The following is a 16,286-nucleotide window of genomic DNA, read 5'->3' on the forward strand; positions in this document are numbered from 1 at the left end:
CGGATTCTCGGGAACTGTTCCCGATCTTCATGCGGGATCCGATTGGTGACATGGTAGTACAGCAGCAACAAGGCTTACATGACATTTCCTCATGTAAATGGAGTTATAGATCACTTAATCATCTTAGTGTAACTGATTTAACGGACAATAATAGTTCGCGGCCACGAAAAGAGTAGTTCTTAGTATCGAGACTATCTAAAGAGGGACGGAGGTACATGAGGAATAGCCAAGACACGTTGAGATGGAGTGCTGCACAAGGCGCGTTCTCCAAAGGGTCGAGTCACAATCTCTCAATGACTTCAAACCTTGGTGAGCTTGAAAGCCTGGTTGTTGCCGCCGTGGCCGGGCCAGACAAGGATGGCAGTGCCGTTGGTCTTGTCACCGCCCGAAAGATCCAGGTAGCCGTTAGGGTACTTGACGTTGCGAAGTCTAAGTTGTTTGTACAGTCAGTAGGTGCTCATATCAAGTCATCTGGTGCTGCCTTACCTGACGATGCTGCCACTGTCGATGCCATCGACGGGTCCTCCCTCAAGATACCACTGAGAAGCAGCATCCCATACGTCATTCTTGCCGAGCTGGACCTTGTTCTGGAGAGCTATCAAAACTTAGTCAGTACCGAATCAACCTAATTCTTACTGGGCAGTACTTACCGTTGGTGTAAAGAACGTACTTGGTGGCAGTGTTCTTGATCACCACACGAGTCTCGAAGCCTGGGACGGCGTAGAACTCCCAGATCTGGTTGGTGTTGCCCTGTTGAGCGCTTTGGATGGCCCAGATGTCAGTAGTTGCAAAGGCTTGACGTTGATGTGAACTCACAAGCCGATGACAGGGGGGTCCTGGCCACCGCCGGCGTTCTGGTCAACGAAGCTGCCGGCGCCCTGGACCTGGAGGGTGGCCTTGAAGCGGTAGACGGGATCGTTGGAAGGCATGATGAGGTTTTGAAGCTTGAAAAGAAGTTGTTGATGGTTTGAAGTGTGAGTTGATGAGGGAAGAGAGATGTCCTCCTAAGAGGATGCTTGGGCTTTTATAGACCTCAAGATGGCCGACAGATGCAAAGAGCCACGGCAAAGGCCCCTCATCCGACATTCCTCGGGGATGGCTCATGAATGCCCAATGCCCTCTCAATCAAGTGCCGAGAAGGTCTGGAACTTGGCCCATACGCAGTCAACAAGCCACAGAATAGACCGGCAAGAATGAGGCCATCCAGGTCTCATAGTGAAAATAAGGGTCTAGACGGGATGTAGGCGCTTAGTCAAGAGCTATAGACATCAAAGCTGAGACATATACGGGACCGGCCTGGTTCCCGTCTGGCTGAGGAACCAACAGCTGAATTATCGAAACCCTGCATCGCGGGGTTGAGAGACATGCATGAGTGGTGGAACCCCTCTTCTCTCGCAAAGATATCTCCCACTTCTTTCACAGGCGAGAGAGAAGATACGACAGTGACAGTCTTGTTGGAAACAAACAGCTTCTCTTTGGCTATTTCAATTCATCCTCTAGGAAGTTTTCAAATTTCTCCTATGTGTTTTCAAACACTTGCTCTTCTCAAGCTGGAAATTTTACGGTATTGTGGCTTATCACGCAACAGGAAGCCACCAGCAGCCAGTCATCCTCCAGCCAGATTCAGCTCCAAGAAACAAGCCACATACAACGGGTGCTTCCCAATCAGTGAGCTTGCATCATATTTATAAGGCAATCCAAGACACCGACCTCGACTGCGACCCCTTGCTCGCGTGCGCTTCAAATAGGACGGTTCAGCTTAGCCACGGCACCTTGTTGAGCAATTTAGGCTTATCGCCCGAGACATATCAACATTCATGATGCAAATGTCGTGTGAGACCTGTAGGTATACGTGATTCAAAGGGTTAATGAGGAGAGACACTATTGTTTAGCTGCACTAGGTCACCCTTGGAAGGAATTGGAAGTGCTTGGCTGGCTGGAGGCTACGAATCAAAGGACTGCAACGTGCATAATTGTGTCAATTATTGATCAAATGATTCAAAAATGTTTAAAACTTTGAAAAGACTGCAGAAGGGGCTGTGAAATGCATCGTATATGTGTGACTGGGATGCGAGTTGCAGTCTGCATGGAACCGCGTTTAACGTATCTGGGCAATATTACTTCAGGTATCATAGAGGTGAGTCTACTTGGCAGAGAACAAGCCAACAAAGAAGGAGAAGTACCTCATTGTCTTACTCTACCAGTTGAATGGGACTTTGAAATGACACTCAGACCATAGCTGTGCCGCATCGCTGAACCTCTCCCAGGCCGATCGTTCTCAGCTCGTTACCGGCTTAACTGCATACACCTGAAAGGAGCCTATCAAGGGCCAGTGAGCATATTTTCACGTAAAACTCTCTAAATTCTTACCTGCCCATTCGTTAAGGCCGGTGATACCGAGCTGGTTGGCCAGTCTGTCGGCTTCGCCGGCCATTAAACTCGGCTGGTCCTGGGGGCATGGCTCCTGCTCAGTATAGGAACCGTGTTTCAGGTCCTGACTGCAGCAATACGAGGCCTCGTCTTGCGTCTTGGAAGTGTCTGCCCCACAACACGGAGGCTCGCCGTCGGCTGCGCTCCAGTACACGTTCAAGTCACAGTTGCTGTCCACGATGAGAATGTCTGTCAAGGACTGATCAGCCTCTGTCACGCAGTTTCGGGACAACATGACTGACCTTCGAAACCTGCATTCCTCAGAAATTTGTCGTACTCACTGACCTGACTGGCCCCTGAAATGCACCCGACGTATAGAGCCATGTCCTTCTTCATCACATCTGTCAACTCTTTGTGCGCGAGTATATCACTGATGGCAACTCGGCCGCCGGGCTTGAGTAGTCGAAACATTTCATTAAACGCCAGTTGCTTGTCTTCAGCAGGGACAAGGTTGATAACGCAGTTGCTGATTATGCAGTCGGCAGTGTTGTCAGGTGCTGGGGTGGATGTTATGGGGCTATCGATGAACTCGACGTTTGAGGCGCCGACGCGAGATTTGTTGGCATTCGCCTTATCAATCATACTCTATAAACATACATTAGACACATGATGGACGTAGTAATTATCCAAAGGGGAAGAGCTTGGGCACCTTGTTCATGTCAACTCCAATAGCCCTACCCGTAAGGCCGACTCTCTTCGCTGCCGTAAACACATCGAGGCCAGCGCCAGACCCGAGATCGATGACTGTTTCGCCCTTTTCCCCATCAGTCAAAATAGCGCGCCGTTACGAGTGAACATACACACCTCTCTCAGCCTCGCAATCGCTGTGGGGTTGCCGCAGCTCAGGCCAAGGTTCGCACCCTCGGGGATGCTAGCTAGCTCTTGTTTTGTGTATCCGAAGGCCTTGGCTACGGTCTGCTCATAGTTGCCGGTGCTGCTCTTGATGATTGAGCCGTATCGCCTGTTGACTTGGTTATAGATCTCTTGGGATTCCATTTGGAATGTTAAAAGTTGTTGGCGTAGGAAAAGACTGCCGGAGAATGCGTCGCGGCGTGGATGAGCTATAGTTTTACTGCAGCCCTTCGATATGTCATTGTTTAAAACCCAAGTTTGTATCCTCTACAGCTAATGTGGTGAGATTGCTTTTAGGATGCCACACAGGCAAGTGTACTAGATACATACCTATGGGCCATACGTCACTGCAGATCCAAAGTGCCACGCTTACAAATGCACAAGTCGATCTGTGACCCCAAGATAAATGCAACAGGCCGTTACCAACATCAGTGCCATATCGACGACAGCAACTCGCGATGTGCCGAAACTATTGGCAGCGTAGCGGTTCGGGTGCGTCCACATCCAGAACATCCCAAAGCTTGGAACTGATCGTCTCAGGGTCCCCCAACCTACTGGTTTCTGGTGACTAGGCTGGACTGGGCTGAAAGCCAACACTCTCTTTTATCCATCTGGCACGAGTTTCGAGGTGGCTACCTTCATGGATCGGCCCTCTGAGTTCATGTCTGGGCTCCCCCTGGGTATGGATCTCCTCAAACCATGATAATGCCGAGGCTTGAAGTCAAATACCCGAAACGACCACACAAAAATGGCGGTAAGAAGGGCATACTGCTACTTCTGTGGTGCCTTACTGGATACGAAGCCGCCCGTCAGCACAGCAGATCGAATGGCCCTCTCCGCGGGCCAGGAGGCTTCTTTACTACTACCTATAAACGTATTAAAGTCCGCCGCAGAGGCCTGCAACGCTTACCTGAACAGTCAGTCCTAATAGACTTCCATGTTAGGGCTAGTTAACGGGCTGTCTCATTTATACGCTCGCCTTACGCCCAAAGCGCTAACTCCGAATACGCCAAGGAACGCAGTTCGGAGTTATTGCCGTCGCTAATCCCGGGCATCGGAGACTGGCAGACTCGCTTCATTGATAAAAGTACAGCCTAGTCAGGCACCCATTTCCCTCTCAGTCAAAAGGCTTGGCGAGGGCCCGGAAGGGCTTCAGAGCGGCCTGGCGAAAGCAGGCAGCCGTTTAACAAGGTATCCCCTTACCTTTTGTATGCCTGTTGCCCCATTCCCCAGAGCGAAGATGAGGCTGAAGCGCGTGTTGCCGCGTAATCGAGGCGAGAAACTGTTGGTCATTGCGCGATGAATTTGCATTACATTATGTTAGCCAAACTTCAATCGGAAATGGCCATCTCGTCTGTATTGACCGACTACTGTACGGTATATAGCTAGTAAAGTCCGCCCGTGTTCCATGCAAACCAACAGATTCAATCTTTTCCTCTTGTATATATCCCCTTTCTCCGCAGGATGCATCCGCCAACGTGGTCCTCTCTTCTCTCAGCAATCGCATTTGCAAATCTATCAACATCTCAATACACCGCCCCCAGCTATGCGAACTTTTCAGGGCCCAATGGTCAACTAGTGGACCTGGGCTATCTCCAGGTTCAAGGAACTCGACTGACCTCGTCGACCGTGCCTATCAACGCGTGGTTGGGCATTCGATATGGTGTAGCGCCCACTGGAGATCGACGCCTCAAACCCCCAGTAGCCATTGAGAGTGCCGAGTCTGGAGGAAATTCCATCTTCGACGCGACTGCGTTTGGTCCTATCTGCTATCAAGGATGGCCTGGGTGGTCTCCGGAAAGCCCCGAGGCGAAAGCATTTCAAGCAGCCAGCAATCACTTTGGAAACCGTCAAGAGAGCGAGGATTGTCTGCTGTTGGACGTCTATGCTCCGGGTGAGCCCGTGTCCGAGAGTCTTCCTGTACTGGTCATCATTCATGGAGGAGGCTATGTGGCGGGAGGCAGCACAACTATACCATCCCCAGGCTTCATGGCTGCAACGCCAGGCCAGTTCATCGTGGTCAACATTCAATACCGCCTATCTGGCTTTGGGTTTCTTGGCGGCGCAGGAAACGAGACACTTAATGCCGGGCTACACGATCAACGACTTGCTCTGGAGTGGGTTCAACGTCACATTGCTTCATTCGGCGGAGATCCAAACCAAGTCACTATCAGCGGCGGATCAGCTGGTGGTGGCTCAGTCGTTCACCAACTCATATGGAATGGCGGAGAGGAGCATCCCCCGTATCGAGCCGCGATAGCCGAGTATCCTTGGGTGCCGTCCATTTTCAGCCCTAGCCAGCTTGAACAGCAGTATCGAGAGGTTCTGTCTGCTTCAAACTGCAGCGATATTTCCTGTCTGCAAGACCTGTCCGCAGAGGAGTACAACCGTGCCCAGAACAAAGTCCTTGCATCTGCCAACACTCTGTATGGAATGTTTTATTTCTCACCTGCAATTGATGGTCGCTACATCCGAGACTTTCCAACACGGGAGGCAGAGGCCGGGCATTTTGCCAAAGTTCCCATTTTGACGACACGAGACGGCAACGAAGGCTTCGCGTTTACACCACAAGACATCACCACCGAATCAAAGTATCAAGATAGGGTACAAAGCCTTTTCAATGGTGGTGCGAACTTCTTTGGCCGACTCCAAGACTATTACCCCCCCGAAGCAGTTGGTCCATTCGCCTACAAGGGAACACAGCAAAGGGCCGAGTTCGTCATCGGAGATGCGTTTATTCAGTGTCCATCTTACCGCCTCGCCAGTTCTGCCGCCGAGGCTTTCTCTTTGGCTGATAGGCATGGTGCTCAGCCCGTCTACAAATTCATCTACGGATATCCGACTTATGACACTGCCTACCACGGGGCTTATACTGCCTTGATTTTTCCAACGCAAGCCATTTCTGCAAACGACACTTCTGTGGGGGCAGAAATCGGTCGGAAACTGCAGCATTACTACTCATCGTTTATTATTCATGGTGACCCCAACATTGGGCTTTCATCATCAGACATCAAGTGGCCGGAGTACGGTTCGTCCAGCGAGATTCTGTATATCAACTCGAGCACACCGATTCAGATGAAGGATATTGATGCCGATGGGCGTTGCGACTTTTTGCTCTCTAGAATGTCCGTTACAGCCAACTGATTAGGCGTGTATCACTCATGATAGCCCACCGTTCCCCAGCCACTCCCCTTATTTTCTTTCTGAAATTTAATGTCTTGGAGTATTTTTAATCTTTTTACAAGATGTTCTTAAATCATCAGGTTAGAGATTTAGCGTTAAATATTAGTTAGCTGCTGGCTGTTTATATAGCTACGGCTCAGTGTATTTATCTAACGATCTTATTCAACCTAAACCGTGATAAAGTACCTCATAACTTGGCTTAATAGCTATGCATCCCTGTAACAACAAGGGCCATGGGTGCACTCCTGTTAGAGATAATATAACCTCACTGTTCGTACATGGCAATGGAACCATGCAAAGGGTGAAGTCACTGTTAGGTACTGTCATGTTCGTGTTCAGATATCTTGTGCAGCGATTCACTCTTGCTGCGTCAACCGTGACCACGGTACCGCCGTGGTGCTTCCAAGTCCTGTCCTGTAAAGCTCTGCCCACTGGACCGCAACGTGTTAGAAGATAGGTAGTTAGGAGACGCGCCATCTCGCTCTCTGGGTTTCTCGACGGATGTCGAGGGTAGCCGAGACCTCGGTAACCATTCTGACGGAGCCATGAGTTTGTCCAAGTCCGCATCTACAGAATCATCGTCCATCACGTTAACACTCCCCCCTCCTCCCCCCACGAGTCCAAATTCACTGAACTCCCGATTTTGAGTCTTTCGAGGACTTCTTCCAAGTTCCTATTTTGACTTTCCTTGACCCTGCTCAGTGACCCTGCCCCCCTTGCGCGGCCGAGCTGGCTCGAGCTCGTTGGCTAGGGCGGCTCAAGGTCACGTTTGTCTAGAAAGATCTCCATGAATTGAGCGACATTCTCGAGCTGAACTCCAAAACCGCCGGCTCCACCGGCAGCTACGTTCAATCCCTTGAAGACGCTAGGTACACGCTGTCGGCCCCGACTCTCTTTGCTGGCATAATATGCTCTACTCACAACTGTCCAGGAATTTCCCCTAGTGACCTGGCAGGCGAGAAGAACTTCAGAAGTTTTAAAACCGAACAGATGCAAGTCAAGGTGCCCATCATGTTCCTTTGTATCAGATGGGAGATGAACCTCAGCCCTTGAGTCTGACCTGAAAATTGTCGCCCCTGTCGTCTCCAGTTGTCTGTCAAACCACCATTCCCCGAGAGTGTGACAGCGCAATGATATCGCCAAGGGTTGGTGAACCCACTTGAAGAAGCTGGGTGACCTCTGGGACTCGGACTCAAGGCTAGACTCCAACTGATAGTGCGGCCATGTCAGTTCCATGGCTTCGGCAGTCAGACGTGCAAACTGGATGCGGCAGTTTATTTTCACTGCTCCTTTTCCTCCCCAGGCAACCAGGGAAACGAATGTATCCTCCTTGGTCATGTGGTACTCAACGGTATATCCGCGCTCGAACGCGACCTCAGTTGCGATGCCCAACAAGGCAAAAATCCGATCCCGGCCGTCCTCACAACCAGAATCTTTGTAGCGCTCATAAAGGGTTGCAAAAGATTCCATCTGGGTCGGCCAGCGTCTCTGCGAGCAAATGAGCCCGTACATGGTGCTGTGGAAGAGTTCACTTGTCGTATAGCGCCTCTTTGTTTGCTTGCCGTCGTCTCCAACTGCTTTATCTTCAGCCAACGGAGCCCACAAGTCCGAACCCCACGCCGTAAGATGGTGCGGGGGGGATTTGCACGCCGCTGCGAATGTTGACCACAGAATCACTTCGCTTCCGCAGAAGTTCTCGGCGTCTCGTGCCACTGTGATCTCCTGGACGATCCAGATTCTTGTCCAGTACCTCCGCTTGGAAAGGTCAGCCAGGCCTTGCCACACTGTCGCTCGATCTGTCAAGTAGGCAGCTCTAGATGCATTGTCCGTGCAAGTGCTTAACAGGTGGATGGCGCGTAGGGTGATGTGGCTGTTCTCGCGTGCTTCGCCTAGCCACACCAGGACAGACTGCGCTTTGCGGTAGATCTGGTTCATCAGCTGAACTTGGTGACTACGTTCGTAGTCACTGGCCTGGTCGATGCAGATGGAGTCGCACCACAGGTAGCCATGTGAGGCATGCGCTTTGAGACGCGATAGAAAGGTGAAAAGATTCGATCAGATTGTTGTTGGCTGGCCCATGACATGGATGAGCGCCAAAGGAGACTTTGGTCTCCATTCGTATGACAGCGCGTGATAATTGGGAGCCGTGTTCATGTCAAAGGTACTGATTGTGCAAGATATATCGTCCTTGGAAGATCCCGGTATTATCTGCAGGAGGCGGATATGGGTCTGGCCTGGTAGCAAAGGATGCTTGGCATAAATAGACATGGTCAAATTGGGTGGTTGTGAATATGAAGAAAGCTGGGTTGGTGGACCTTTGCGAAGGAACGAGGTATGACCTTGGATGAATGGCTGGGTTGGTGGAGAGTTGGCGAGGAACAGTGACAGATCATAGGTGGCTAGAAATAGACTAGTCACCTGTTCGGCTGTGCTCTGAAGTGTAAGATGGATACCTGGCAGAATGCCCGACGGGCGCCCATGGATACCTTAAGGGGCGCAGCGGGTTTTAACCTACTAGATTAGATCTTACTTACCTGACATCTGATTGAACTAAACGCTTGTTTCTTAAAGACTTTGTATACTTGATATAGTAGGGAAGCTATGATATTTTCTTGGCCTTAGTTCTCGGGGCTTATAAAGATGCCATAAAGTAATATACCTAAAGGCGAAGGCGCTGATAGTTATTTACTTAATTTAAAGGATCTTATACAAGTCTTACTCGCCTGGGCTCAAGATTGTTAAAGAATGATAGACCTCCCGATCTAAAAGGCTTAGACAGAAACGTTCCAACCCGATAGTACTCGTCTGGGTTTCCCGTGGGGTGAATGAGTAGTCCATATGCCGTTCTATTAGCTGGATCCTCGACCTCCTCACTCGTCCACTCCTGGGCACTGGCTGACTCAGAATCGGACGACGCATGACTAAACGACGCCTCGTGATCGTCGCCAAGTATCAAGGAGTTATCAGAATGCCGCGATGAGAAGTAATTTGCATCTGAGTTCCGTCGTATCGTGCTCCCAATCAGCAGGAAACTGATGGGAGCCACGAGTTCGGGGATCTCGGATGTTGCGAAGAAGTCCTCAACAATGCAATCAGTCCGAATATGGGCGAAATACTCTCCAGTGCGCCATGGCTTACTTCACCAAGCTCGGTTGAACCGCGCGGGGTGATGGCGGGGACTAGATCCGTGTATTCAGGTCGGCAATCAGCTATCAGAGTTGGATGGTTCATGTCGAACCAGATGTAGCGGCGTAGACTAGCCCAGCTCCACGAGGGGGCAAGATAGGGAAAGGGGCTTTCCAGTCTTTGTAGGAGGGCCTCGTAACTGATTTCATCTATACCCATCAAAGTCCAATAGAGGCACCGGTGCAGATTGTTCTTCCACAAACCGGCCAGGTACTCGTCATCCAGATATTCCTGAAACAGAGCTGCAAGGCCAGCAACTGACGGTAGAAGGTCTGTCTCGCGGGTGAAATGGGCCCTGTCAGGGTTGAGCTGAGAAATGGTTTCATCCCACTCTTGATAGGTACGGAGTTTGTCATTGGGAATAAGCTTGTCGCGGCCGAGCATGCGGAAATCGGCATCATATGTGTCCTGATCCCTTCCCATCGATTCACTAAATGATGGACATTTGAAGTGAATGTTCCTTCTTGAAAACATCAGCAGGCGGGTTGCCGTGATGCGTTCCTGGAATGTCCATCCTCTCTCAAGCCAGGGGCTTATGACGAGTTCTTCTCCGACAGAAGCCTTATAGAGAGGAGAGTACACTGCAAAGGCGAGAGAAGCATTGTTGCTGGGGCGAGGGTTTAAAGGGATGATGACTCGGTCGGTTTTCTGCAGGTATCCTTGCTCGCAGTTCAAGGAGGCAGCAGCGGCAACTGTTACGTACGCATTGCCATAAATGCGCTCCATGACTGCACACTGACTATCCCAGTCTGTCGATACATTCTGTAGGATGCACAAAGCATCCACCCAAAGAAACGGGATGGACAAGGCCCTTGCCAGGGCCACAGAGTCCTGAATGACCTGTGGCAAGAGGGACTCTGGAATCGTCTGCAGATGCTGCGAGAGATTGAGGCTGGTCGTCTTGAGTTGCTTACTAGCATGTGGCTCGGGACCCCAACAGTACGTGAGGGCGATATAATGCGGAATCTCCAAGTCTGGGTTAACCATGTCTTTAGTCAGGACCAGTCGTAGTTGATCTGGTCCAACTTCAATAAGTCGATCGGGGATGAAAGTCTTTTGCGGATTAATGTGGTCATGAGACACGCATAAGTCCATTCTGGACTTCATCCAGCGCACAGTCTCTTCACTGATGTGGGATAGAGGCGGCCGGAGCCCAAGAGGCGTCGCCGTATCATCATCCGCGACGGCTGTGACAGGACAGTCAAGATGAACGTCTTCCTGGCCATCTGTTCGGTCTCCTGTTAGCTGCCGTTAAAATATGAAGCAGGTGCAGTTTTTACCATGTCTGAGTTTGATGCGTATAGCCCTTAGCCCATATCCATGAGCATTGTCTGGACCGAAAACATGGTGGAGCGAGAGGTGGACGGTTGTCTCTGAGGAAATAGTCGGTGGTTTGTCTTCTATATCCCACCAAAAGAGAATTCGTTTGAAAAAGGCACAAGATTCGCAATCAGAGCCATCAAAGACCTGGTACAAAACATCGGGAGCTCGCTCGACTTCCCAGCCCAGGTCAGTTTCTCGTTCTTGGTTCTCGGGGCTTGCAAAGATGCCATCCAGTGGTGTGTCTACCAGCTGAAACACGGTACAGCGGCTGCAAAGCTTGGTAGACCGTTGGTTAGAATCGATCGAAGTCGCCATCGGTAATGTCCTCGAGTTTGAACTCGTCTTCTTCAGCAGTGCTGACGTGGTGGTTGAAAGAGGAGATAAGGCCTCACTCAGCTCCCACGTGACGCCCAAACGCGGGGGCGCTAGTATCCTGCCATTGAGCACTTCCAACGAGTCTGAAGTGCAGTAGTTTGATACAACTGGATTTTTGGTACTTCCTTGCCGTTAAAAAAAGTACTGAATCCATTACAGACTTGCTTAACAAGACAAGACTTATCTGATTAAGTCTAACTTGACTTTTCTCATCACGCCTTGCTCATCCCCTTAGAGGACACTCTTGAGGAACTTAGGGTCACTCTATGGCCGCAGTTATGATGATGCTATGGTATGTTTATGAGGCATTGAGGGGGCCTTAGATCTTATTTAGACGAGAAAGAAGGTATCCTATCTGTGTAATATTGAGTAGACAACATGACAATGGTGTACTTGACAAGCTCCTCCATGCAGTCCACAACGCGGTCACGGTTGGAACTGGGCAGCATCTCACTTGCTCCTCCGAGATGAATTGCGTGTAGGCCTGCGGGATGGAGCCTGGTTGGGGATGGTGAGTATGCACACCCGCTGGCCCAAGATGCGCAGAGAGTTGGCGGCATTGGAGGACTGTGACCCGCCGCTGACCTTGGCAACTGGAAGGGCTCGCCCTTGTGTTGGGCGACTGTACCTGATGGCAGGGGATCCAGTCAATATGCTGCATGAGAATTCTCGTCTAGGAAGCCTATATCAGCACCGTGGTGTCGCAGGATAACCTCTAAAGAGGGAGATAGATAGTTATACAGTGGTTTTCAGATGCCTTCCTAGGCTGACTTTAATTTAAACTAGGTACACTAGCCTACCTCCCCGATAGCTCTTCACGCGTACTTCGATCAACTGTAACAACCACCTTTCCGATATGCTGATTGCTCTCAAGATAGCGATGCGCCTCAGCAATATCCTCAAACGCAAAGGTCTTGTCCACGACAGGCCTTAGCGACCCGTCGGCAACGCCATCGAGTACAAACTCGACCATCTTGGCGCGCTTCTCTGGGTTCAATAGTGTCTGAAACACGGCTGTAAACTTGATGATTGCAAACTTGGCCATGCCCTTCAGCGGGTCAATCGTGGCCGGAGCGAGGTCTAGAACACCGTAGATAAGGATCATGCCATTGACTGCAACTGCATCGAGCAATTTGCTGACACCTTTCCCAGCAATCGGGTCGTAGATGACGCCGCAGCCGACGCCGCCGGTGATGCGTGCCACTTCCGTCGCGATGTCCTGTTCATCCGTCACGATGACATGTTTGATGCCGAGCGACTTCAGCGCGGCCACCTTGGACTGACTCCGGGTTGTACAGATGGGGATGGCACCCTGCGATTTGGCGATCTGGGCCGCCGCAATTCCCACCGACGACGTTGCCGCCGTCAGCAGAACGTACTCGCCCTTTTGCAGCTTGGCCGTGTCAACCATGCTGTTCCAGGCTGTGCTGTACTGCATCCATAAAGCAGCGCCATCAACAAACGACATGCCGTCGGGCATCTTCACCGCCATCTCGGCCGGCACATAAGCCTGCTCGCCGTACACGGCGCATTCGTGGCCTTTCATCTCAGTAGCGAAACCCGGAACGCTCGTGAAGCCCGGGACGGTCGCCACGCGATCCCCGATCGCGAACCCATCGACGCCTTGGCCGATGGCCAGAACCGTCCCAGCACATTCCGACCCGAGCATGGCAGGAAACGCCTTGGGCTTGCCGAAGCCACCGGCGCGGAAGAAGACTTCCATGCGGTTTATCCCTATGCCGTTGACCTTCAACAGCAGCTCACCAGGTGCTGGATCCTCAAAGGCAATCTCGTCGATCTGCAGCACCTCCGGCCCGCCCAGCTGGTGAAATCTTGCTACCTTTGGCATCGTTGATCTTTGCTTTGGTGTTGGGAGTTGGGAAGAGTAGGGATTCCTCTGTCGTGCGGTCTGGGGTAGATATACGAGGGGTAGTCGGCTGGAATGGAGAATGGCGAGGAAGGATGATAGAGAAGATTAGAATGGGTGGAGTCCCGCGCCCCTTCTACCTATAAACTCCCTTCCCCGTTTGATAGACATGTAGATATGAAGCCGCGTGGAGTGTCATTTCTTCATTCTTGGTGCTAGCATGTCCACGAAGCTGGAGGAACACAATGCTTGATAAGCACTCACTTACTCATCTCACTACAGTGGGGGGCAGGAGGTCTGAATCTCCCGGTCCCGTATAGATAAGCTTTAACGTTGCAGGCTTACCGGTATTCATGCACTAATAAGCCCCATGTGTCGTTTCGGTTTTAAGGGTCTGCGGAATCCGGGCTTGCTGCGAATGCAGGTTGATGACAGCTGCATAAAGACATTAGCCGATCATCCCGTTATTTTATTGGAGGACACTGCCTAGACTGCAGAGTTTAGTATTGACCTGTTAGCGGGCAGTGGCGTGGGTCGTCGATTAGAAATGATGCTTCGTCCGTGGCAGTTAGCAATCAATCAGTGATGCGAGGCGGGCAAAACGTAGATGAGAGGTTTCTATTTCAGCTTTCATGGCTGCGTGCATGAGACCACGAATAGGCAAATAAAGAAATATATTAACCAGCTACTCTCGAATTCACGTTATATTGATACTTGTGATGCAGCCAAGTCCGGTATCAGTCTAATATCTCGTCTGAATGGTTCATCTGGTCAGACTAAACAGGGGCTTTTCGCCCCGCCGGGCTCGCCACTTATTGGTAGAACGTAGAAGGCTCCAACAGCCAGTGATGGTCCAGCCCCAGGTTCTAGCAAAGGCTTCTGTTACTTCCCAACCATTTGGATCCCAAGGTTCACCCCAAATAAGCATGCCTGGATCATGATCTGGAATGCGTCCGCGGAGGGCGTGACAAAGCTTCTCTTCATCGAAGCAGTCTAAGCCTCGTCGGAACAAATTGTCACGCATCTCAGGTATAGGAAGAAGATCAATCCACGGGTGGTGTAATGTGGTGGATTGAAGATCTGTTGGTCGTAGCCCGTCTGGAATTCGTGTTGAGGCCCGGTGTCGATGATTGTCTGGCGAATTAAACAGCGACAGAGCGTTGTGGCCCATCTGCTTGGACGAGAGATCCAAGGTGTCCATATTGGCCAGCAAAGCTCGGATAAAGTTGAACTGGGATAGAATCGGCAAGATTGTAAGTTGGGGAGAGTGTATTATGTAGAGCTGCTGTGCAAACGCCTCGAAACGTTGAAGGATCATCCAATCATGTTCTGGTCCGGCATCAAGAATATCTAGTTTCTTAATAGCGACCGTGACGGCTCTGATGCTGGAGTCTTCGTATCTCCAGTGTCCCGGGGAGTTTGGACTTTCGGGAGCTGGAATATGATGTTCGCCTTCCGCATCGTCACCGCCATCATGGTTAAGTTCCCTTCGTCTCCTTAACCCTACCGAATGTTAGCGAGCCCAAAACAAGTCTAGATCAGCCATTATGTCATACTGAGGATTCGTTGGTTACGGCGATTTTGGACCCTCCTTCTCTCCTTCGTATCCGATATGCCCGACCAGTCGTCCTCGTACCTGACCCATCTATCCGCGATGCTGTCTTGTTGGAAGCGAGCATTGCTGAAGTCAGTCATGCTTGATTGATGCAGAGTGCGGCGCTATCATGCGAGGATCAACCAACGTTACAGCAGTCAGGCCGATTCTAATGTAGATTGATGACAGTGGCAGATGGTAGTTGGGGATTAATAATAGGAGCAATATTTCTCATCGTTTCGAGTTACCGCCGCCCCTCGCGGGAGAATCGGTTGATCCTTGCCCACTTGGTGCTAGCTTATGTAGCTGTCATCAACCTGCATTAGCGGCAAACCTTGTCATCTTTCCCCTGTATTCGCCGAGTTGCTTATCTCCTCTGCTGTGCTAAGACTACAGCGGGGTCACGACCAGGGTGTCAGCCCAATTAAAATGCGCAAAATGAAAGGTACTTATTAGCCCACCTAATTTATATGATGATAAAAGTCCCAGCAATCTGCGTTGTTACAAAGTGCGACATTGCATTGCTCGCAGCCACTTCGTGACTGCGGCACCCTGGCCCGCGGCCTCACATTGCCGTTGATGCTCACTAACGGCGGCCTCTTGCTTCGTGACCTGATTTCTCCTAGCTGTTGATGCTGACAAGCGAGGCAGGCTGACGGGCTTCCTCGTGAGACGCGTTTATGTAGGGAAATAGGCGTAATTTCGTCTCCAGATCGGTATCTTCGCCTTGACTGACTTCGTGAGTGAAACCTAGCAATTAAACCATCAATTACGAGCTCTCGCCACTTCCGTTGCACCTTGATCTTATCCCAAGCAGGCTGCCCATAAAGCTGCAGACTGTAGCTGTTGCCGATCATGATCTCGAGCAAGAAGGACCACGCGAGAGCCTGCCAAGCGCCGCGCCGATACGGGTGTTTATAACCCTGTGATGCCCTCAACTGGTCGCTCCGATCTACACCGTTCATCCAGTCATTATAGTCGGCGGCAATAGAGGGGATTTCGAACTCCTTGATCTTCTCATTGCCGAAGAACCGCTGGATCGGCCGGGCACGGGTGTGTATGGTGTTGGGCCTCTTCCTCTTCCGTAAAATGCGCTCTTGACCGGTGTATAAGGTCGTCATAAAGAGCACGAGGGCGTTGTCTTTCTAAGCGATTTGATTGACCTAGAAGACGACTAATTAGTAGGGGAAACGCAGCTAAAACGCGTCTCCAAAGCGTACAAGGTTATCCTCTGTGGGGACTGCAACCACCTCGTTGAATCTGAGAAGCCGGGCACCGTTCGTATCGTCTTTCTTGAGCTGCCGTATGGGGCGATAAATGCCACTATTCACACGTGCCGTACCTGTGCCGGCGTGGCCTGAGATGCGGAGGACTCGTAGGAGGTTTGGTGAGTTAAAAAGGCTGTCAAAAAAGACGTGATAGTGATGATCTTGGGGAAGGAGGTTGACGAGAGCCGGCACAACGCTCTGTGTGGGG

The 16,286-nt window shown here is 51.0% G+C and overlaps 4 protein-coding genes across 4 annotated transcripts; 1 reads left to right on the forward strand and 3 right to left on the reverse strand.

Annotated features, from left to right (window-relative positions):
• Nucleotides 1–299: 299 nt before the first annotated feature.
• LRP88_14244 (uncharacterized protein) lies at nt 300–929 on the reverse strand (the record flags this gene model as incomplete). Its single annotated transcript, XM_083250594.1, has 4 exons — nt 300–429; nt 487–595; nt 651–760; nt 817–929. 4 exons carry the CDS (start codon nt 927–929, stop codon nt 300–302), a joined length of 462 nt encoding a protein of 153 aa, XP_083093659.1.
• A 1,349-nt stretch (nt 930–2,278) lies between these two features.
• LRP88_14245 (SAM-dependent methyltransferase UbiE/COQ5 family protein) lies at nt 2,279–3,426 on the reverse strand (the record flags this gene model as incomplete). Its single annotated transcript, XM_083250595.1, has 5 exons — nt 2,279–2,319; nt 2,371–2,619; nt 2,673–3,015; nt 3,080–3,184; nt 3,235–3,426. 5 exons carry the CDS (start codon nt 3,424–3,426, stop codon nt 2,279–2,281), a joined length of 930 nt encoding a protein of 309 aa, XP_083093660.1.
• A 1,320-nt stretch (nt 3,427–4,746) lies between these two features.
• On the forward strand, nt 4,747–6,426 carry LRP88_14246 (uncharacterized protein; the record flags this gene model as incomplete). The annotated part of the gene is made up of 1 exon (XM_083250596.1): nt 4,747–6,426. The coding sequence occupies one exon, from the start codon at nt 4,747–4,749 to the stop codon at nt 6,424–6,426; it is 1,680 nt and encodes a 559-aa protein (XP_083093661.1).
• Nucleotides 6,427–12,145: 5,719 nt separating this feature from the next.
• Nucleotides 12,146–13,198, reverse strand: LRP88_14247 (uncharacterized protein; the record flags this gene model as incomplete). The annotated part of the gene is made up of 1 exon (XM_083250597.1): nt 12,146–13,198. The coding sequence occupies one exon, from the start codon at nt 13,196–13,198 to the stop codon at nt 12,146–12,148; it is 1,053 nt and encodes a 350-aa protein (XP_083093662.1).
• Nucleotides 13,199–16,286: the final 3,088 nt, after the last annotated feature.

This window comes from Fusarium phalaenopsidis, assembly GCF_050370095.1.
Source record: "Fusarium phalaenopsidis strain FUZ10S chromosome Unknown contig_32334, whole genome shotgun sequence".
NCBI classification, from domain to species: domain Eukaryota; kingdom Fungi; phylum Ascomycota; class Sordariomycetes; order Hypocreales; family Nectriaceae; genus Fusarium; species Fusarium phalaenopsidis.